The 23,902-nt window shown below is 46.4% G+C and overlaps 1 protein-coding gene and 1 pseudogene across 1 annotated transcript; one reads left to right on the top strand and one right to left on the bottom strand.

Annotated features, from left to right (window-relative positions):
* Nucleotides 1–491: 491 nt before the first annotated feature.
* LOC136491836 (aluminum-activated malate transporter 1-like) lies at nucleotides 492–20,051 on the top strand (annotated as a pseudogene).
* A 271-nt stretch (nucleotides 20,052–20,322) lies between these two features.
* On the bottom strand, nucleotides 20,323–21,371 carry LOC136491835 (uncharacterized mitochondrial protein AtMg00810-like). The gene is made up of 2 exons (XM_066488057.1): nucleotides 20,987–21,371; nucleotides 20,323–20,435 (listed from the first exon to the last, which is right to left on the bottom strand). Exons 1-2 carry the CDS (start codon nucleotides 21,369–21,371, stop codon nucleotides 20,323–20,325), a joined length of 498 nt encoding a protein of 165 aa, XP_066344154.1.
* Nucleotides 21,372–23,902: the final 2,531 nt, after the last annotated feature.

Below are 23,902 nucleotides of genomic sequence, written 5' to 3'. Positions count from 1 at the left end.
AGACTCCATTGCCTTTGGTCAAAAGCAAACACCAGTACTAGGAGAGACATGATGTCTAGGAGTGTACCTTAATGGAGCTCCAACATGAACTAGGGACTATGCCTTGGCAACTAATACCATAATATAAATCCAGTTGTCTCTTTGCCCTCTTTATGTCTTGTGATGCTTACATTTTCTAGCTTAGGTGTTAGTGCTAGTTTGTATGCAAGAACCTTGTCTATGACAACTAGGATTGCATACTATAGTGTGCATAGCAATAGGGCCTAATTCCACACAACTAAGGACCTTTTTTTGCAAGGAAACTAAGGACCTTATATTAGTGCTCTTTATTAATGACATATTTAGGATGACAGCCCTGAGGACTCTTTGTTAGTGTGAATCTTTATTCCACACAACTAGGATTGCTTTACTAAGGACTCGCGGTGAATGTGCACCACCTCTGCAGACGCCAGCTGTTGTTCATGCATAGAGGTAATAACGTGCGTGTAAACATGCATGTGTTGCATGCGGATCTTGCGGCAACAGGGGGAACGCTGAGTAGAGGACTGAACAGAACTTTTGCGACGTTGGTAGCCGTTTCCTCGCCGTCGGAGCTCATATGGCAGTGGACCTTTGTGGGGAAAAGGGAGAGCTGATACTGCTCAGCGTGTTCGTCTTCTTAGTAGGTACATACGCTGCCGGTCCATCCATGTTTACTACTACTAACTGCATCAGTCTCGACATGCTACTTTTCAGTTGTTTTTTTTGTTAGTTACTAGTATTATTATATATACACATATCAAGCGGTTATCATTCGTCAACCGCTCCTCCTGCATGCACGGCTAGAATCATACACTACGTGAAAAACGGTTTGTAACAACGTGATAAATTTTTGTAGGGACGGCTGATGATGGAGCCACCCCTATAGTGGTGTGCTCGGGAGCCACGAGACCAGCCACCCCTGCAAATAAAACAGCAAATATGAGCCGCCCCTACAAATGGTAAGATTTATAGGGGCGGTTCACTCACCAGCTGTCACACCCAATTTTAAGGATAAAATTGAATGCACAATACTCATGTGTGCCCAGGAATCAGTCACACACATAAGTCGACAAATCATAAAAAGTATCATCACGGTGTCCCTTACATCACATCCATAATACACTTAGTCTTACATCACACAGTGGAAAATAAAAGATAATAAACTCTTGTGGGCTTCATCATAGGGAAGGTCAACTGGTTGACCATAAGCCTAAAAATCCTCCGGGAAATCCTCATACCCGTTGTCATCTGTTACCCATCCGGGATTTTTATCCAAATAAAGAAAATAAACAAGCGTAAGTACATCCTGTACTTAACAAGCTAACATGGGGTTATGAAGCTCAAAAAGGGTTGACTCTGGTTTACTGCAGTTAGCATTTTTAGTACGACAAGCTTTTATTATAAGATATTATCAAATTATGCTTAAGCTCCCATTTAATCCCATAAGAACATATATCAGGGCCCAGTGTACCATATATCATCATAGAACAACTTAAATGATCATCATCAAGTATCCAGTTATTCTGTGAGTTTTCCAGGCCGCTCGTGACCGTGAGCACGGCTGTTTTAACAGTTTGTTACCCTCTGCAGAGGTGGTGCACATTCACCGCGAGTCGTGATCCCCATATGCCCGGGTTAATTACTCCCATGTCGCTGCCAAGGTGAGCGGGCAGGGTACACTATGAAGCCATTTCATAGGTTTCTCTAACAAGTTAGGGCCGCTAGGTTTCCTTGGCAGGCAGATGTAGGAACCCCCCTTTCCTATGGCACATATCCATCGCGGCTATACTCATAGGAACAGAGGCAGCCCTATACCCAACGTGGCAAGCCCCATTTGCGCCAAAAGGTAACCTCTAACTAGCTAGAAAAGTTTCTATTACTGAGCTAAAGTCAGAGCCATATGACTCTCCTGGTTGCACTATCAGTCCCAGCTTTTGCCGACAGATAAGTCCTTATGGAGGGCGGGGAGCAACATGAACAAAGGTCATTTGCACTTTTGCCCTATGGAACAGTTGTTATAAATCATGTTAAACTCTTTGTTCCATAGAATCATTCATCATCATGTATATCAAGTTCAGTTAGAGCACTAGCAATCTACCCATATTCATTTAACCCATAGGAGACAAAGAACAGGATAAACAATCACTAGGATGTCCTTACGGGTATCAAAATTAGACACATGCAAATGAGTAATTGATTAAAGTGAAATAGGATATCAAGGTAGGCCCATGCTATACTTGCCTTGGTTCACAAACTCGTGCTGGTCCTGCTGGTCGTCGAAGAATTCTTGGTCTTCAACATTTTCCTCACCGTCTGAACACGACCAACACGGCAACATACAACATTCTAAAAGCATTCATGCAAAGCAAACATTCCTATCATTAGAATAGTACCACCAATAGTACTGAAAACAAGATAAAATGTTTGTAAAAGTAATCTACTTCTCGCTACGATCACGTCAACGCGAAGTTCACGAAAAACGGAGCTAAAATGCGAAAGTTATGATTTAAACGGGTTTTCCTATAGCCATATATTTAATTAAATCTAATCATGAAACTAAAAAGTTCCAAACTTGACTAACAGTAGTTCTAACATGTAGCTTATGAAATTATGAAGCTAACACGATTTGAATGGATCAATTTGGAGCTAAAACGACAATTTTATAAGCGAAACAGTTCAAATGGCATTTCTGTAAATACTGAAAACGTATTTTTGACTTAAGCCGTGAGGTTTACGTTTTCCAAACGAGAATGCGCATTCGGGGAACTACGCCTTGGACTACGGGTTCAATTAGATGTAAACCGGGGGTCTCTTTAGAAAATTAACCCGCGAAGGGGTATCGGATGATCTCGGCCGTTGGATTAGAAACGAGCGGCCAAGAATGATTCCGGGGGAAGGAAGAAGAAGGTGGCCGGCCGGAACAGTGATGCCGGCGGCAAACACCATGGCTGGCGGCGCAGAGGTCTCAGGCGCGCGCGGTTTGGGGGCTAGGGTTCACCAAATGTGAAACCGAGAGCACCGGGGTAGACGGGGGAAGAAGGGGGTCTCGGCCATGCCGATACGGTGGCCGGAAAACGCGGGTAGCGCGGCGGCCGCCATGGCCGGCGGCCAAGGCTTGCGGAGCTCACGGCCAGGGCATCTAGAAGCCAAGAAAAATGAAAGTAATGGTACCGGGAGATAGAGGGAGGCCAGGGGGTTCTCACCGCGGGGAAGAAGGAGGACGGGGAAGCTCGGCGGCGGCGGTCCGTGCGAAGGTGTGGTTGGCGGACCAAGGTGCTGCTGCTGCGGTGGTTTCTGTGCATGGCGAGCGCGAGAGAGAGCGGGGAAACAGCAGGGGCGCGCGGGGAGAGGCTCGGCTGCTATTTAACAGGGCCGAGGAGCGGGGGGAAATGCTCCCACGACGCCCGTCGTGGGCGGCGGTTGCTGCAGCGCCGGGCGCGGGCGGTTGCCGAGCCGCGCGGGGAAGGGGACGGCGCCGACAAGTGGGGCCGGGCGGTCAGCGGCTGCGGGCGCGAGGAAGGCGCAGCGGCTGGGCTGGCTGTGGTGCTGGGCCAACGCCTTGCGGGCCGCGCGAGGCTGGGCATGGGCGGGGGAGGAAAACAGCGCAGCTGGGCCGGCGTGGAGGAATGGGCCGGCAGGCCGAATTTCAAGAAGGGAGGAAAAAATGATTCTTTTCTTTTCTTTTTCTACTATTTTCCAAATCCCTTTTTAAATTCAAATTTCAATTCTTTTTGAAATATTTAATAAATTCCTAACATTCACAAAATGATATGCAGCAGCATGTATGCATCAAAAAGTTTCTAACCTTATTTTTAAATTTTAATTCCACAAAATTTATTATTTCCCTATCTTTTAATGCTCACATATTTGCATAAATAAATCATATTTAGCTATTTTAAAAGGATGTCATTTTTAGGGTGTTACAATTCTACCCTCCTTAAGATAAATCTCGTCCTCGAGATTCGGGTGATTGCTTACTCAAACAGTTGGGGATAAGTCTTTGTCAGATCCTCTTCTCTTTCCCAAGTAGCCTCATCCTCCGTATATCGATTCCACTGCACCTTGTACATCTTTACAGTTCGGCTTCTTGTAACTCTTTTGATAGTTTCTAAGATCTTTATCGGATACTCTTCATAAGTAAGATCTTCCTTGACAGCAAGTTCTTCCAAAGGAATCTGTTCTTCTGGTACCCTCAAACACTTTTTCAATTGGGAAACATGGAACACGTCGTGCACACCTGACAAACTCTCAGGCAGTTCTAACTGGTAAGCTACTTCTCCACGTCTCTCTAGGATCTTAAAAGGTCCTATATACCTTGGTGCTAATTTTCCCTTCATATTGAATCTTCTCACACTTCTCATTGGTGACACCTTCAAGTACACATAATCACCAATCTCGAAAGTCAGCTCTCTTCTGTGAGTATCAGCGTAACTTTTCTGTCGAGACTGAGCTACTCTCAAATTGTCTCTAATCATTCTCACTTGTTCTTCCGCATCTCTAAGGACATTGGGTCCAAACACTTGAGTTTCTCCAGTCTGATTCCAGAACAAAGGCGTTCTACACTTACGCCCATACAACGCCTCGAAAGGTGCCATCTTGAGACTCTTCTAATAACTGTTGTTGTACGAGAACTCTACGTAAGACAGACTCTTATCCCAACTATCACCATACTAAAGTGCACAAGCTCTCAACATATCTTCCAAAATCTGGTTGATCCTTTCAGTCTGTCCATCAGTTTGTGGGTGGTAAGCAGAACTGAAATTCAACTTTGTTCCCAAAGATCTATGTACTTTATGCCAGAATTGCGATGTAAATTGGGTGCCTCTATCCGACACAATTTTCTTGGGAACACCATGTAAGCACACTATTCTTTCCATGTACAACTCTGCTAATCTTGCACCATTATAGGTAGTCTTGACTGGTAAAAAGTGAGCAACCTTGGTGAGTCGATCCACTATTACCCATATTGAATCATAACCTCTTTGAGTGCGGGGCAGTCCTACAATAAAATCCATACCAACTTCTTCCTATTTCCATTCAGGAATCTTCATTGGTTGTAGTAACCCTGCAGGTCTTTGATGCTCAGCTTTCACTCTTTGACAAGTGTCACACAAAGCCACATATTCTACCACATCTCTCTTCAAACCATACCACCAATACTTCCCCTTGAGATCCAAGTACATCTTGGTACTTCCAGGATGTATAGAGTAAGCAGACTCATGGGCCTCTTGTAGAATTGCATCACAGATAGCCTTCACTTCAGGTACACATATCCTTTTTCCGAACCAAAGAGTACCATTCTCATCCATTCTGAATCTGGGTGCCTTTCCAAGCACTACATTCTCTGCTATCTCTTTAAGTTTTTCATCCTCCAATTGACCTTTGCGTATCTCTTGTTCCAAAGTAGGCTCTATCACCAATTCCATTGCATTAGTAACCAGGCTCAAATTGAGATACTCCATTTCAGCACACAACTCTGCTGACATAGATGTTATCTGAAGTCCATTGGCATAGCTCTTTCTGCTAAGTGCATCAGCTATGACGTTTGCCTTTCCCGGGTGATAATGCACTTCCAAATCATAGTCTTTGATCAATTCCAACCAACGACGTTGTCTTAGATTCAGATTTGATTGGGTAAAGATATACTTCAAACTCTTATGATCAGTATAGATATCACTCTTATGTCCAATTAGATAATATCTCCAGATCTTCAAAGCATGAACCACAGCTGCTAATTCCAAGTCATGAGTAGGGTAATTCAACTCATGCTTCCTTAGTTGTCTAGATGCATATGCAACCACTCTTCCTTCTTGCATAAGCACACATCCAAGACCCAAACGGGATGCATCACAATAAATAGAGAAGTTCTTGCTTAAATCTGGCAGAATTAATACTGGGGCTGTAGTCAATCTCTTCTTTAGCTCTTCAAAATTTGCCTGGCATTTATCAGACCATACAAATTTGGCATTCTTTTCCAACAAAGCTGTCATAGGCTTGGCTAGCTTGGAAAAACCTTCAATGAACCTTCGGTAATATCCAGCTAATCCCAAAAAGCTTCGAATCTCACTTACCGTTGTTGGTGGTTTCCAATTCAGTACATCTTGCACTTTGTCTGGATCCACTGCTATTCCACCATTGGAGACAACATGACCCAAAAAAGAGACTTCCTTTAACCAAAACTCACACTTGCTCCGCTTAGCGTACAACTTATGTTCTCTAAGCTTTTGCAAGACCAACCTTATATGTTCAGCATGTTCTTCTTCAGTCTTGGAGAATATTAGTATGTCATCTATGAATACCACCACAAATTTATCCAGAAACTCCATGAACACCTTATTCATCAAATACATGAAGTATGCAGGTGCATTGGTCAATCCAAAAGACATAACGGTGTACTCATATAATCCATACCGTGTAGTGAATGTCGTCTTGGGTATGTCCGAGTTTCGAATCTTAAGCTGATGATACCCTGAGTGGAGATCAGTCTTGGAGAACACATGTGCTCCTCTCAACTGATCAAACAAATCATCAATCCTAGGCAACGGGTATTTATTCTTGATTGTAACCTCATTAAGTGAGCAGTAATCCACACACATCCATTGACTACCATCTTTCTTATTCACAAATATCACAGGTGCCCCCCATGGGGAAGAACTGGGGCGTATGAAACCTTTTTCTTGTAACTCTTTTAGTTGTTTCTTAAGCTCTTCTAATTCATTAACTCCCATTCTATATGGACGTTTAGCTATTGGTGCAGTTCCAGGTAATAATTCGATAATGAATTCAATGTCTCGGTCAGGTGGCATACCTGGCAAGTCATCGGGGAAGACATCCGGGAACTCCTCCACGACACGATCTTGTTCATTGACTTCACCATCTAGCTGATTCACTGTGGCTGTAGGCTGAGCTTGCACTACCACTTCTACACAGATTCTATCTCCATTGAGTGATGTCACAACCACAGATTTCTCCTAACATTGAATCACTGCCCGGTGTTGTTTCATCCAATCCATTCCCAGAATAAGATCAATTCCCGCTGTTCTCAACACAATAGGCTTCACTTTGAAGTCTACCCCCCTTAAGGAAATGCTAGTTGAGGGGCTCCAATAAGAAGCGGGCATACTACCTCCCGGGGAATTTACTAGCATGGGGTTTTTCATGGCACACAAAGGTATGCTATGCATTCTAACAAAAGCTTGAGAGATAAAAGAATGCGAAGCACCAGAATCAAAAAGTATGGTAGCAGAGATAGAGTTGATGCTGAACGTACCTAGCATGACCTCAGGCGTCTCCTGAGCTGCATTAGAAGACACATAGTTCACCTTAGCAGTGTGAGGTGGTCGGGCGTTGAACTTCTGATTGCCGGTCTGGTTCTGAGGTGCTTGTTGGTTCTGCTTCTTAGGGCACTGATAAGCATAGTGACCTACTTCTCCGCATTGGTAGCAGGCATTGGGATTGTTGGGTGCACCACTCTTCATAGGAGCATTGTTGGGCACTCCTTGGCGTGTTGCAGGATTGCTGGTCTGTTGCAGGGGATGCTGATTTCCATACTGTTGCTAGTACTGAGGGCGTTGCTAGAACTGGTTCTGCTGAGGATACTGACCACGGTTTCCCTGGTGAGTTGGTCCTTGATTCCTCTACTAGAAACCTTGCTGGGGATAAGCACGTGGGCGAGTGTTGCTTCCAGAAGCTTGCCCTTGGAGCCTTCTCTTCTTAGCTTCCATCTCCTTGCGCTTATCGTCAATCACAATAGCGCGATTCACCAAAGACTGGAAGTTAGGATAAGTATTAGACATCAGCTGGAGCTGTAGTCCATCATAGAGTCCCTTGAGGAAACGGCGTTGCTTATCCTTGTCATCCGCTACATCATTAGGAGCGTAGCGTGATAGTTGTGCGAACTTGTCCCTATACTCTGCCACAGTCATTGATTCTTGCTTGAGAGATCTGAATTCTTCCTGCTTCAGTTCCACTAGTCCATCAGGAATATGGTATGACCAGAAATTGTCCTTGAATTCCTGCCAAGTGATAGCAAGAGCATTGTTGGGACGTCCAAACTAGAATGTTTCCCACCAATCCTGAGCAGCTCCTTGGAGTTGCCTAGAAGCGTACAACACCTTCTCAAGGTCGTTGCATTGTGCTATGTTCAGTTGTTTCTCCACAGCACGCAACCAATCATCTGCCTCCATAGGGTCTGAGGCATGGGTGAACACCGGTGGACGACCTTTCATAAACTCTCCACGCTTATCTCTAACCTGAACAGGCGGTGGTCCTCTTACAGGTTCATTGTCCAAGCGCTGTATCATAGCTTGCATCAGCTGCGCTTGCATTCCCAATATCTGTTCCATGGTCACAGGTGGCGGTGGTGGTGGATTTATGAGAGCATCACGCCCACGACCACGGCCTCTGCCTCTTCCTCCTCTTGCGGCCATCTGTTTTCCAACAAATGTGCAAAATTTAGAGATTTTTCCAATTATAGAGAGCTTACAAAAGATAAGACATAATGCTGAGAATTTTCTGGACAAGATTCAAATTCAGCAGTTCAGTAAAACTGTTATAACTCGAGTTTCAGAGATCCAACAGAGGTGCACCAAGATTTGTTAGAAATCTTAGGAGATCAGCTACAACTTTCATTTAGACCACTTTTACAGATTCTGACACACACAAAGTCAAAAGTAGAGCTAAACCGAATCTGTTCTGGGTTTCAGACAGTGCAGGAACTTCAACTTGTGTCAGCTAGATCTCACAATCCTGAACAGCTAATAATGTGATTCCAGAGACATTTGAAAGATACAGAGGTCTAGTTATCTCCACAAAAATTTCAAAATTTTTGACAACCCAGATTTCGAGATACCAGATAAAGAACACAGGCTGCTCCAGAAATCAGCACAGCAGAGATAAGATAAAGCGAAACATCAGCAATAAGATTTCATTCTAAACTTAAAGTTCCAATCTAAGGAAGTTGTGGACATGCCCACAAACTTTCAGCAATCAAGCAAAATACCAAATCAACCAGGTTCACAAATTAAACATCTAATCAACCAAGTTCACAAGACCAACAAGGCTAAATAAGAAACACGAACTAACGACGTGGTAATCTAGATTAAGGCACCTAACACCTATGGAGCGGTGTCAATCATGGTGAAGGACCGGCGCTTCTTCTTGTAAAGGGAAGGCTGTCCAAGTTGTGCTCGAAGTTCATCCACTTGCTTCTGAAGACGTCTCAGCGCCCTCTGAGATGCACGCAGTTCCCCTTTGACTTCCTCATCCACTCCCTGCATAGCGTGGACATGCTGCACCGTTGCTTCCAGAGTTGGGTCATTCTCTGGTGGAGCCAAAACCTGCCAAACACCCTCATGATCATTTCGAGGAAGGAACCCGAAGCGATCCTCTCTCATGGCCTCAAAGCGACGACCATGGTAGTGGATGTAGGCATTCTGTGCTGCATCCTCCATGCCATCCAAAGCATGGGCTCTCCTGGCAGGGGCACAGTGGACAGTCTCCACCTCATGTCCATTCTTGATATCGTTCCAAGCGGTGACCACCAGCTCTACCTTCCAGAAGGTAGCCTCTAATGGATGCTGGTACCCGGTGCAGTGGTAGCTGATGGAGGCGTGCAAGTCGGGGTAGTAGTCGTCCAGCACGTGAGTGAGGAGGGTGTGGTAGTAGGCTGTCTCTGGGGCTGGCTTGAAGTAGTACTTGCACTTCCAGCCAATCTCCTCCTCCACCACGAGAACAGCTGGGGATGGCGCAGGTGTAGGGGAAGTAGCCGTCGACTCCTCAGGTGTAGCTACAATAGGATAGATTAGCACGGCGACTGGTGTAGGCGTCGGTGTAGCCATCTCCTCGTCGTCGGAGACGATCACAATCTCCCTCTCCGCCGGTGGGGCACGCGGGGTGAACATGGCACGATAGCCGGCGGTGCTGAGGCGAGCAGTCTTCGGATTATGAGACATCTATAGATTTAAAGTGAGATAGAATTAGAATCAACAATTTTAAATAATAGATTAAGGTATGAAAAGCATAAATGTTTTAATAAAATAACAAGAATAAGACAGTAAGCAAGAAACCAGAGGAGCAAAGATGCTAAAACGACCGTTTTTCTAACTAGGCTTGCATCCTACAGTCAACCTGGCTCTGATACCAATTTGTCACACCCAATTTTAAGGATAAAATTGAATGCATAATACTCATGTGTGCCCAGGAATCAGTCACACACACAAGTCGACAAATCATAAAAAGTATCATCACGATGTCCCTTACATCACATCCATAATACACTTAGTCTTACATCACATAGCGGAAAATAAAAGATAATAAACTCTCGTGGGCTTCATCATAGGGAAGGTCAACTGGTTGACCATAAGCCTAAAAATCCTCCGGAAAATCCTCATATCCGTTGTCATCTGTTACCCATCCGGGATTTTTATCCAAATAAAGAAAATAAACAAGTGTAAGTACATCCCGTACTTAACAAGCTAACATGGGGTTATGAAGCTCAAAAAGGGTTGACTCTAGTTTACTGCAGTTAGCATTTTTAGTACGACAAGCTTTTATTATAAGATATTATCAAATTATGCTTAAGCTCCCATTTAATCCCATAAGAACATATATCAGGGCCCAATGTACCATATATCATCATAGAACAACTTAAATGATCATCATCAAGTATCCAGTTATTCTGTGAGTTTTCCGGGCCGCTCGTGACCGTGAGCACGGCTGTTATAATAGTTTGTTACCCTCTGCAGAGGTGGTGCACATTCACCGCGAGTCGTGATCCCCATATGCCCGGGTTAATTACTCCCATGTCGCTGCCAAGGTGAGCGGGCAGGGTACACTATGAAGCCATTTCATAGGTTTCTCTAACAAGTTAGGGCCGCTAGGTTTCCTTGGCAGGCAGATGTAGGAACCCCTCTTTCCTATGGCACATATCCATCGCGGCTATACTCATAGGAACAGAGGCAGCCCTATACCCAACGTGGCAAGCCCCATTTGCGCCAAAAGGTAACCTCTAACTAGCTAGAAAAGTTTCTATTACTGAGCTAAAGTCAGAGCCATATGACTCTCCCGGTTGCACTGTCAGTCCCAGCTTTTGCCGACAGATACGTCCTTATGAAGGGCGGGGAGCAACATGAACAAAGGTCATTTGCACTTTCGCCCTATGGAACAGTTGTTATAAATCATGTTAAACTCTTGGTTCCATAGAATCATTCATCATCATGTATATCAAGTTCAGTTAGAGCACTAGCAATCTACCCATATGTATTTAACCCATAGGAGACAAGGAACAGGATAAACAATCACTAGGATGTCCTTACGGGTATCAAAATTAGACACATGCAAATGAGTAATTGATTAAAGTGAAATAGGATATCAAGGTAGGCCCATGCTATACTTGCCTTGGTTCACAAACTCATGCTGGTCCCGCTGGTCGTCGAAGAATTCTTGGTCTCCAACATTTTCCTCACCGTCTGAACGCGACCAACACGGCAACATACAACTTTCCAAAAGCATTCATGCAAAGCAAATATTCCTATCATTAGAACAGTACCACCAACAGTACTGAAAACAAGATAAAATGTTTGTAAAAGTAATCTATGTCTCGCTACGATCACGTCAACGCGAAGTTCACGAAAAACGGAGCTAAAATGCGAAAGTTATGATTTAAACGGGTTTTCCTATAGCCATATATTTAATTAAATCTAATCATGAAACTAAAAAGTTCCAAACTTGACTAACAGTAGTTCTAACATGTAGCTTATGAAATTACGAAGCTAACGCGATTTGAATGGATCAATTCGGAGCTAAAACGACAATTTTATAAGCGAAACAGTTCAAATAGCATTTCTGTAAATACTGAAAACGTATTTTTGACTTAAGCCGTGAGGTTTACGTTTTCCAAACGAGAATGCGCATTCAGGGAACTACGCCTTGGACTGCGGGTTCAATTAGATGTAAACCGGGGGTCTCTTTAGAAAATTAACCCGCGAAGGGGTATCGGATGATCTCGGCCGTTGGATTAGAAACGAGCGGCCAAGAATGATTCCGGGGGAAGGGAGAAGAAGGTGGCCGGCCGGAACAGTGATGCCGGCGGCAAACACCATGGCTGGCGGCGCGGAGGTCTCAGGCGCGCGCGGTTCGGGGGCTAGGGTTCACCAAATGAGAAACCGAGAGCACCGGGGTAGACGGGGGAAGAAGGGGGTCTTGGCCATGCCGATACGGCGGCCGGAAAACGCGGGTAGCGCGGCGGCCGCCATGGCCGGCGGCCAAGGCTTGCGGAGCTCGCGGCCAGGGCATCTAGAAGCCAAGAAAAATGAAAGTAAATGTACCGGGAGATAGAGGGAGGCCAGGGGGTTCTCACCGCGGGGAAGAAGGAGGACGGGGAAGCTCGGTGGCGGCGGTCCATGCGAAGGTGTGGTCGGCGGACCAAGGTGCTGCTGCTGCGGTGGTTTCCGTGCACGGCGAGCGTGAGAGAGAGCGGGGAAACAGCAGGGGCACGCGGGGGAGGCTCGGCTGCTATTTAACAGGGCCGAGGAGCGGGGGGAAATGCTCCCACGACGCCCGTCGTGGGCGGCGGTTGCTGCAGCGTCGGGCGCGGGCGGTTGCCGAGCCGCGCGGGGAAGGGGACGGCGCCGACAAGTGGGGCCGGGCGGTCAGCGGCTGCGGGGCGAGGAAGGCGCGGCTGGGCTGGCTGCGGTGCTGGGCCGACGCCTTGCGGGCCGCGCGAGGCTGGGCGAGGGCGGGGGGAGGAAAACAGCGTAGCTGGGCCGGCGCGGAGGAATGGGCCAGCAGGCCGAATTTCAAGAAGGGAGGAAAAAAATAATTCTTTTCTTTTCTTTTTCTACTATTTTCCAAATCCCTTTTTAAATTCAAATTTCAATTCTTTTTGAAATATTTAATAAATTCCTAACATTCACAAAATGATATGCAGCAACATGTATGCATCAAAAAGTTTCTAACCTTATTTTAAATTTTAATTCCACAAAATTTATTATTTCCCTATCTTTTAATGCTCACATATTTGCATAAATAAATCATATTTAGCTATTTTAAAAGGTTGTCATTTTTAGGGTGTTACACCAGCCGGCACCGGTGTTGCTATTTGTAGGGGCGGCTCAATCACCGACCACCCCTACTGTGCGAACTACAGCCATTTGACGATCCTCCCAGACGTCTGCTGCGCCGCTAACACTGCCCCATGCGCTCTCCCACTCTCTAGCCGCCCCCACGCTACGCCAGGTGCCGAGGGGCTTCACCTGGCCCTTGGCCGCTCACCAACGACGAGCGAGATCTCACGACGATCACCCACCAGGTTCATCCGCCCCTGCCTGCCTTCCCTTTCCCTCTACGCGAAACCAAGCTCCCCAACCCTAACGTAAGCTATTTGCTATCTGCGCCAGATCTGTGCCTCCCTGCGCACGGGCCACGGTGGCGACGGGATTCCGGCGCGCAGGTGGCTGCGGCGGCTGGATCCAGGTGCACGGGCCGCAACGCCGGTGGGATTCCGGGGCAGCCGCGGCGACGGCGGCTAGTTCGGGCTCGTCTCCCCTCCAGGCGGCTGTTTCCGCGCGGTGACGACCGGATCCGCATGCTCGTCGGCCGAATCCGGTGGTGGCTGGTCCGAGCTCGCCTCCCCTCCCCTCCGAGCGGCTGTTTCCGCGTGGTGACGACCGGACTATGGTACTGCAAGCGCGGTGGCGGCTCGATCCGCATGGTGGCGACTAGATCTGAGGTCCTAGTGGCTGGATCCGTGGGATTGGCGGTCTGAACTGTGCGGAGGGCATCCAGGCATGGCCGGGGTGCAGGAACTGGCTGGTTGGGCCGTTGGGGCTTCTACCTCCTCTTCCCCAGCCCCCTTCTCCTCCCGTCCTCTTCCTTCACCCAGGCGTCCGAATCTGTAGCGATGAGCATCCACAACACCAGTTATGGCTGTCCCTTCTCTTCCCTTCCTTTGTGTAAAACTTAGCACTGGAACCCTAATTTAAGCTGTTTGGCTATCTGTAGATCTAAACCCAAGTGTATGCTTGTATGAGTTGGTCTTCCTGCAGAATGTGGATTGATCTGATATTCACCAAAGCACATGTTTCTGTTTTGTGCTTAGATCTTCTACTAATTTCTTTCACAAAGTATACTAAGGATTGATCTGATATTCCTTTTTAGGAGAAATGAAGTTTTTTTTAATTTAGTTTGATCCAACAGATCATTTTAAGTTGATGGAGCTACTTATCCAACAGATCATATATTACTTACACTTTAGCCTTGCATGCGTTTGTGAGTACAGGATCTGCATTTATGTCCATACAAGATCTGCATTTGTGTCGCATGTGTTGGCAACCAGGTCAGTGAGGAATATATGATGTACACAGTTCAGTGATTTTTGTTCTAGACCAAATAAACCTATACAATGCATGGTTATAATAACAAGAATTGTCTCTTGTTTGTTCTTTTAACATGTTTCTGCTTATTGCAAATCTAGCATTAGGCTGATGTTCTGTACATTTTAAATTGACAGATACTTAGTTGAGATATGAGTTGCATGCTTATGTATATCCATAATATATGTTCCTGATAGCATCAAAGAAAATTCACAAGCTGCTGCTCAGATTTCATGTCCCGTTCAAGGTATGCAATCTTCTTTAGTTTTGGTTTTTAATTCCATTTTTGTTATCCCAATTTAATTAATCCTCCATATATATCTTTGTTATGACAATTTAGGTAATGGATATGATGCATCTTGATGTTTGGCCCATCGGGCATTGCAAGTTCAGGTACTGCTTCCTATCTTTATCTGGATGCATCACTTCAAGTTAATTGAATAGCCTGAAATAAAATAATAGACACATGATACTATTAGCTTAGATGTGCATAAACTTAGGACAAAACAAAATACATGCTCATTACCAGGATACCTTGAACAGTCTTGCAGTTTTTTCCCTTATATGGTTATGCCTCATGCCATGTTTTCCAGTGTGCTGTGTCTGGAGAAGGATGATGCCATGGCAAGGGCTCACTCACTGGCTGCCAATGCTGGTGTCACAGACGTACTGGTTTCTTTGCATATGTGAACCGGAATTCAATCTGGAAAACATCAAAGAATAAGAACTGTCGAATGTAGGGCTATGAACTAAATACAATTAATGATGTTCCACTATACTTATTTTTACTCTAGTTAGCATAGTTTCAAGTTTTGAGCTGAACTGGATGTGTGCATTAACAGAAAAATAATCGTGAAGCTTAAACTTGTGATTGTACTTTATATAGATAAGTCATGATGGAGTTGTGCATGAAAAATATATGTTCTGGTCGAATTTGAATTGTAAATTTGAATTTTTTTTTTTACGGAAAAATGCATTGTAGGGGCGGTTCTAGACTGAACCGCCCCTATAATTTGTAGGGGCAGCTGGTGTTATCAGCCGCCTCTAGAAATCGATTTGTAGGGATGGTCTGAAAACCGTCCTTATAAATGCATGATTTGTAGAACGGTATGGTAGGGGCGGCTGGCCGAGCCGCCTCTACAAACTATCGCCAGCCGCCCCTACAAATGTTTTTTGTAGTAGTGATAAAGGAAATAAGTAAGAATTCAAAATTAATGTTTCAAACCTAAAACTAATAAACTATTTTTTATATATATTTTGCATGTGCTCTCTAATACCATACGCATCAGACACTCAGATAATAACTCATGCCATGGGAAACTTATCGATTAATCTCTACTTTTTTCCATCCATATGGCATGGCTACTCTTGGTCTACAATTGTCTCTCTTCCACTATTTACGATGTTGAATCTTCTTAGAAAAGAATCAGGGCCGTGCCCCATGCATGCGCAAGACGTGCGACTGTACGGGGTCTCCCATTCGTAGGGGCCTCAAAAATTATGGCTCCGACTCTTGATTCGCTGCCAACGTTGCGTCTCTTCTCAGTGGCGTTACAAAATCCATCTAGCATGTATCGGCCCGTTGCCCCATCTAAGCGTCTCCATATTGCCAATCAAGCAAGCTGATGCCGAGTGACTGAATCGTCATCCGCACATGACTTAAGAGTGGAGGCTACCAAGGGTTGAATATGTACTATTCTTGATTTATTGCAATGTTATGTACATGTTATTATCGTTCTATTTATCTAGGCTGGTAGGGCCTATTTTAGAGTTTGGAACAAGGCCCTGGATTTTACCGGCACGGCCCTACAAAGAATTACAAGTAGCTTTATTTTATTAAAAAGAACAGAATGCTTACAACTATACGTACTCATTGGCATAAAACTGTATTTCCTTGGAGCCCGGAAACCGCCAAGGAATATAGAAAACCGTCAAGGAAATATGTATTGGCAGTCAACCGTCAAGCATGAACCGCCAAGGCTGGATCACAAGGAAAATGGAATTTACTTTGGGGCTAAACCTAAAGGAAGTTCTCCTTTAGTGCCCACCCGCCAAGGAAATATGGACACACACTAGATTGTGAAGATGACAACAAAATAAGCCTTCATTTTCTTGGGGTGACTAACCGCCAAGGAAATATATCTTAAAAGGTTCAAACATCTTAAAACCTTGCAGCCACCGAGTTTTGAACTCGCAACCTCAACCTTCACATAGTTACTTACTTACCACAGCACCTCAAAATCATCTGTGACTAAATAGCTGATGCACTACTTTTGTATTTAGTGTAGTGAATTGTGTAATGCATATTTGACACCGTAAACGAGTTCAAATGAAAAAAATGTTTGAATGGGAAAGTTTTAGATCCTTCGGAGTACTACAACTTTGGTTTAGGCCATTTCTCCATCTGAGGTTGAATATTGATTTTTAAATAATATTTTGTTGGCGGTTTGCAATAGCACTCAAGGAAATGGTGTTTTCCTTGGCGGCTTATTGTAGCACTCAAGAAAAGTTACATATTTCCTTGGAGGCCGAGTGGAACCACCAAGGATACAAATTACCTTGCAATTTACTACAACCCCCCAAGGAAATGATAAATTCCTTGGCCGTTGGATTTTGGCACTCAAGGAAATCTTGGACCCCAAGGAATTTCTGTTGTGGAGTGTGGATGTCACATAATGATGGTTCATCCAAAATTTTAAATTATTGTCATGGATATCAATATGATTTTATACATTTTGTTAGTGTCATTGGTATATAAGTTGTTAATGGAACATTCTTCATGATTACTCAAATATAAAACTATAATTATTGCTTGTGCATGTATTTGTGTACTTGATCTATACGATGACACAACATATATGTTTGTTTTAAGTTATTTGACACTATGTGTGTGTAAACATAACATATAGTTATTTTAAGCATTTTCATTCTAGCAAACGTTTGTAATTTAAATATGCATTTTATGAACATTTTAGTTTAACATTTATAATGGTAGAAGTGGCGGTTTATACGGGTTACTCGGATCATCTATCATTATGGCGATGCGAGTAATTTTGATCCAAATTTAAGTGTTTGCCTTAATTATATTATATGTTATGTTAAAATGACATACACGTTTTGTGAGGATTAATATCCAAATTCCTATGATTTTTTTCGAGCAAGTTTTGTGAGAATCCAAATTGTAATAGTAAGCTAAAGATGTGGCCAGTATTCTTTTCTTCCCATATGTTTTCGTACAAGGTACAAGTCTGCCAAATGTTAAATTTCATGCATGCCACGGCAAAACTACTCCATCAGTCCCGGAATTGCCATCCCACCGGCCTGTGTTTTATGCTTACAGAATTTCGAAGTGTTTGGTGTTGGCTCGATCTGCAGGGTCGGCAGCGACGTTCTCGCGGTTCATCCCGGAGCTGAAGGCGAGGTACGACTACGGCGTGATGATTTTCATACTAACCTTCGCCATGATGGCTGTGTCGAGCTACCGCGTGGACGAGCTCCTGGAGTTCGCGCACGAGCGGGTCACCACCATCGCCGTCGGCGTCGCCATTTGCCTCTTCACCACCCTCTCCGTTTTCCCGATCTGGGCCGGGGAGGACCTCCACAAGCTCGCCGCCGGCAGCCTCGACAAACTGGCGGAGTTCCTTGAAGGTACGACCTGGAAAACTTAGGTACTAAATGCTTGTACGGTTAATCCTCTAACCAAATTAAACCGAACAAGCTCAACTCAAATTTCTACGGCAAAGATATTCATACTACTTTTCGTAATGCAACTTATTGTCCTCCCAAGTATACGTAGACGCCTGCTAGTCAAAACAAAAACCTGTTTATTTTCACTCTCCCAGGACAACTCTACATCAGCCAGTCGTACATGTTCTCTGTACCAACTAGTATTAAATTGCAGTGCCTTCTCACCATGAACAGCTGAATGTTGGACAAAAGAAACTGAGAAAAATATTTTGCAGATACCAGAGTATAGAAGACTAATAAAGTTTCTCATGTTTGCAGGAATGGAATCTGAATGCTTCAGAGAGAACTCTCCATGTGAAAATTTAGAAGGCAAAGCCTTTCTTCAGGTGTAGTGTACAAGGCCGTCCTCAATTCGAAGGTCAGAGAAGACTATTTGGTAAGCTCATCTCACTTTGGGGATTGTCAGTTTCCTTTCCCTTTTGTTGAGTACAAATAGGCCCGGCCCTTGGGGGGGGGGGGGGGGGGGGGGGGGGGGTTCGAGCTGGGCCGCCGCACTGGCCCCTCGAGGTGCAAGTAGAAGTAATATTCTATCTATGGCCCATAGGAACAGCTGAACCAGGCATACGAGCTGACTCTGCGTCGATTTTGCTCGCCTTCCGCGTTCCCGTGCCCTTCCGCCGCGCGGCCGCGACTCCGCCTTCCTACGCGAGTGAGCGACTCGCCGACTCCCGTGCGAGGCTGCGAGCAGCGAGCGATCCCATGCGTCTTGGTGATCTCGAGTGCGAGGGGCCGCTGGCCGGCGGCATCCACTTCTGTCTGTTCCTGACTTACTGGTCTTCGTATACGGAGGTAAGAATTAAGAAACTGCCCTAAGCGGCCAAGCCCCCCTAATCAATTTGCTCTTGTCCCCGATCTTTATTCTTTACTTCTTTAGATTTGGGATTTAGGAATCTCATATGGTGCAGCAACCATGTTGAATTTAGTATGACATATTTTTTAATTACTTACTACTTTTCTAAATTTACAGTGAACTCATGTTGCCCAAAAAGCATGTATAAAATGAGAAAAGAAAAAAGAAGAGAATGATAGAGGGCTTGATAGAATCACAAAGAGGATCTATTGATAAATTTTTTAAGAGTAATACAAGCACTATAAGAAATTCAGATGAGTAGACAATAGTTGTTGTGGATGAAATTGATATTGAGGCCATCGTCAATGACTTCACAGCAGTAAATGTTAGAAGAAAATTTTAAGGTAAGATAAGATGTATAACTAGTTTCATAAGAATGATTAGTATGCATTACATTTATTAGAAACGGCACTATATTATTAGAGTTGTATTAAAGGGCTCATCGTTGTAGCTTCGCTCTATTCCAACTGTATATATCATCCGAACACTGCAGTGTGCCTTTGCCAAGTGGGAGCCTATTCACGGAAAATTCCGCTTCGGCCACCCATGGAGCCAATATCAAAAGCTCGGGGCTCTTTGCCGCCAGTGCGCTTCTTCAATGGAGGCTCTTGCTTCTTGTGTCGTAGTCCTGAAAAAGTCTCAGGTGATCGCAAAGTATCCCTAGTTTCATGATCGAAATTGAAGTCCATGGAACCGATTACTTTCTGGACTTGTTTAATTTTTTAATATGATAGTAATATCCTTATCTTTGGTTACAGTATCCTGAAGCCAATCCAGAGCTATGCCTGAAAATTAGAGCTACATGTGGTGCAATGAGCTTGCACTCTGCAAAGGCGCTCAGAGGGCTCTCGTTGGCGGTTCGGACTATGAATGTACCATCTCAAACCAACGACATGTCTACAGCTGCCAAAGCTGCAAGTGACTTCAAAACTCAGTTATCAGAGGATGCGGCTCTGTTACAAGTGATGCATGCAGCAGTCGTTGCATCTCTTCTCTCCGACGTCGTTGCATCTCTTCTCTCCGACGTAGTTATTGTTAGCCCACGTGATCGGCTCAGGTGAGTCGATCATTCACCAGTCTTGTCGACCATGATCAAGTATGATAGGCGTTGTCCGACCACACACACTATGATCAGAGGTAGAAGAAGAGGGAGAACAGAGCATACACACAGCTAGAGACATCAGCGTTGGTCGGAGCCTTGTATAGGACATGATAAATCTGAACTCTCTTTACTGAGTTGCGGGAGCAAACTATTTATACAACTCTATCATATTTAGTCCTAGTACAAATGTCATCCTGCTATAGTTACTAGATAACACAGCAGGGCTGACTCTAGCGCCTGCCCCTGCATGTGGCTACAGTCCGACAGGTGAGCCGTTCGGCGCCTGCCTCTACAGCGGCTACAATACCACAGCAGGAAGCATTTTCGGCGCCGCCTTCCCTTACTGTGTGTTTACACAAGGAAGCAGTAGATTATCTAACAATTATTTCCCTAATCCTACTGCTATCTCTTGTACCCCCTCCATGCCGATCATCCCCTTCAGCTCCGTGAGTCGAAGACGTCCGAGCGGCTTGTTGAGGACGTCCGCGAGTTGCCGACCAGTTTCGACGAACTCGATGACGATCTGCCCTCCATCGACACAGTCCTTGAGGATGTGGAACTTCACGTCGATGTGTTTGCTCCGGTCGTGCAGAACCGGATTCTTCGCGAGGGCGATGGCGGGCTAGTTATCCACCATCAGTGTTGGTGGGTGAGTTTCCACGCCGGTCAGCTTGCCCAGTAGCCGGCGCAGCCACACAACTTGGCACGCCGCTGTGGCCACCGCTACGTACTCTGGCTCCCACGTAGATAGCGCCACCACCTTCTGTTTCAGCGATAGCCATGAAATTGGAGATGGCCAGAGGAAGACGAGCACGCCAGAGGTGCTCCGTCGTCCGTCGATGTCCCCCGCCATATCTGCATCGTTGAACATAGTGAGCTGCAGCCTACTCCCACCGGTCTTGGGAAAGATAATCCCCTGATCCACCGTCCCCTTGACGTAGCGCAGTAGCCGCTTCACCGTAGCCCGGTGATCCTCTCTGGGATCCTCCATGAAGCGACTGACGTAGCCCATGGCGAACGCAATATCCGACCTTATGTGGACTAGGTAGCGCAGACCGCCGACGATGCTCCCGTAGAGTGTTGCATCTACCTTCACCGTGGTGCTGGCCTTCGTCAGCCTTAGCCACTCCTCCATCGGGGTCATGCAAGGCTTGCACTCAGCCATGCCGCTCCGCTCCAACAGCTTTGAGGCATACGCGCTCTGACCGAGCGTGAGTTCCTCCTTCCCTTGGCTTACCTCGATGCCGAGGTAGTAGGAGAGTGCGCCGAGATCGCTCATTCAAAAACAAGGCACCATCTCGCGCTCGAAGCTGTTGATGTCCTCCATGCACGCACCGATGACGATCAAGTCATCCACATACACGCCGACGATGAGCTCCTCCTTCCCCCGTCGCCGCATGTAGAGTGCGTGCTCGGTTGTGCACCACTGGGAACCCAAGCTCGCCCAGCATGGCGTCAAGCTTGGCATTCCACGCTCATGGGCCCTGCCGCAACCCGTAGAGCGCCTTGCGCAGTCGGAGCACCCTGTGCTCCGCTCCTTTGATAGCGAAACCTAGAGGTTGCCTGACGAAGACCGTCTCCGCTAGCTCACTGTTGAGGAAGGCCGATTTACCGTCCAAGTGATGGACACGCCAGTCCTTTGCTGCTGCCAAGGCTAGTAGCAAACGAATAGACTCCATGTGCGCTACTAGCGTAAAGACTTCCTCAAAGTCGATGCCCTCATGCTGAACAAAGCCTCGGGCGACGAGGCGTGCCTTGTGCTTCACAATGGCACTGAGCTCGTCCCGCTTGACCTTGTACACCCACTTTAGGCTGATCGGACGGCATCCTGGAGGTGGATCGATGAGCTTCCAAGTCTCGTTTTCCTCGATCACCTTCATCTCCTCCAGCATCACTCGTCGCCAGTTTCCATCGCCCTCTGCTAGCGCGAACGTGGGTGGTTCCTCTACACTAACGAGCAGCAGCTCTTGGTCATTGAGCAGCCGACCAGCCAGTCCTAAGGGCCCTGTGCCACCAATGATGTCATCTAGCCTATGGAATCACACCTTCTCATCTTCGTGGAAGGCATCCATGAACTCAATGATATCACTTGGAGGTGAGGCGAAGTCGATCGGCATAGCACCTAGAGTGCTCGGCACCCTAGTTGTAGTGCTCGGCACTACTTCTGGACTGCTCGTCACTACTCCTGCAGTGCTCGGCACCACTGTAGGAGTGCTTAGCCTCAGTCTTGGAGTGGTCGATACCACTGCAAGACCTCTTGGCTCCGCTATGGGAGTGCTCGACACCCGTCCTAGAGTGGTCGCCACCACTTTAGAACCTCCTAGCACCACTCCTGGCGTGCTCGGCATCCCTCCAGGACTGCTCGGCATCCCTCCCAAAGTACTCGGCACTACTCTAGGAGTGCTCAGCTCTATCACTGGAGTGCTCGGCACCTCTTCCCCAGCATCTCCACTACCGTGGATGACCAAGTGCTCGACAACGAAGGTGCTGATGAAGCCGCCAACTTTCCCCGTGCTCGGATTGTTTTAGTCCCAAGCCGCCTACTCGTCGAACTCGACATCGCGCGAGACAAGCACCTTGTCTCCGCGTGGGTCATAGAGTCGATACGCCTTGGTACCCTCCGCATAGCCTAGGAACACCATCGGTGTGCTCCTATCCTCTAGCTTGGTGAGGATCAGCTTCGTCTTCCTGACGTGGCCGATGCAGCCAAATGTCTAGAGGAAGGACACACTCGGCTTGCTCCCATACCAAGCTTCGAACGACGTCTTGCCCGTCAGGGCCATGGTCGGAGCGCGTTTGAGGATGAACACCATCGTGGTCATCGCCTCACCCCATAACCTTGCTGGCATGCCTTTGGCCTTCATCATCGATCGAACCATGCCAACCATCATCTGGTTCTGCCTCTCCACCATGCCATTCTATTGTGGTGAGTATGGCATGGTGTGGTGTCATACCACACCCTGATTCACGCAGTACGTAGCGAACTATACCAAAGTGAATTCACCGCCACGATCAATCCTCAGCACACGGAGCTTCTTGCCGCTCTCGGCCTCCGCGCGCATCTTGAACTTCTTGATCGCCGCTGCCGCTTCGTCCTTGCTCATTAGGAGTTGCAACCACATGTAGTGACTGCAATCATCCACGAGCAGGAGGAAGTACCACTGACCACTATTTGTGTCTGGTGTGATCGGCCCACAGAGGTCGTCGTGGACGAGCTCGAGAGCGTCCTTCACCCGATACTTGGCCACCTTTGGGAATGGTAGCCTTCTCTGCTTTTCAGCTAGGCAGCTATCACATAGCTTGCCTCCGTGCTTGATGTGGGGTAGCCCTTGGACCATCTTCTCCAGCCAACCAAGCACGTCAAAGCTGAGATGTCTGAATCGGGCATGCCATAGCCATGGTTCCTCGGTGTACCTTGCTGCTAGGCACACCGGTTGCTCTACCTTTAGGTCGAGCAGATACAACCGGTTCAGGGACCTCTTCACCTTGGCGAGAAGTTGCTGCTCCTGGTCCCTGATCCTAAGGGCTCTGTCCTTGATCAGTACCTCGCTACCGTGCTCATCCTGTTGACTAATGCTGATGATGCTTGAAGGCAGCTACGGGATGTAATATATATCCGTTAGCACATGGTGCTCCCTGTTCTGGCACCTAAAGAAGATGGTGTCGTGCCCTTGGACTGCCAACCTTGATCCATCACCAAACTTCACCGTACCGGTAACATCATCGTCGAGCTTGAAGAAGGCTGCCTTAGAGCCTGTCATGTGGTTACTGGCACCAGAGTCCAGATACCACCGCTACTCCTGGTCGGCG

The sequence above is a fragment of the Miscanthus floridulus genome, chromosome 11 (assembly GCF_019320115.1).
Source record: "Miscanthus floridulus cultivar M001 chromosome 11, ASM1932011v1, whole genome shotgun sequence".
Taxonomy (NCBI): Eukaryota; Viridiplantae; Streptophyta; class Magnoliopsida; order Poales; family Poaceae; genus Miscanthus; species Miscanthus floridulus.
Note: the sequence above shows the minus strand (reverse complement) of the source record. Positions and strands in the feature narration are given on the sequence as shown.

What these genes read in the sequence shown, in the direction of transcription:
- LOC136491835 (XM_066488057.1), bottom strand. Translation starts at nt 21,371, where the DNA reads ATGAGCGATCTCGGCGCACTCTCCTACTACCTCGGCATCGAGGTAAGC. An exon ending in GATTATCTTTCCCAAGACCG is followed by an intron (nt 20,436 to 20,986) that starts GTGGGAGTAGGC and finishes GTAAACACACAG; the next exon opens with TAAGGGAAGGCGGCGCCGAA.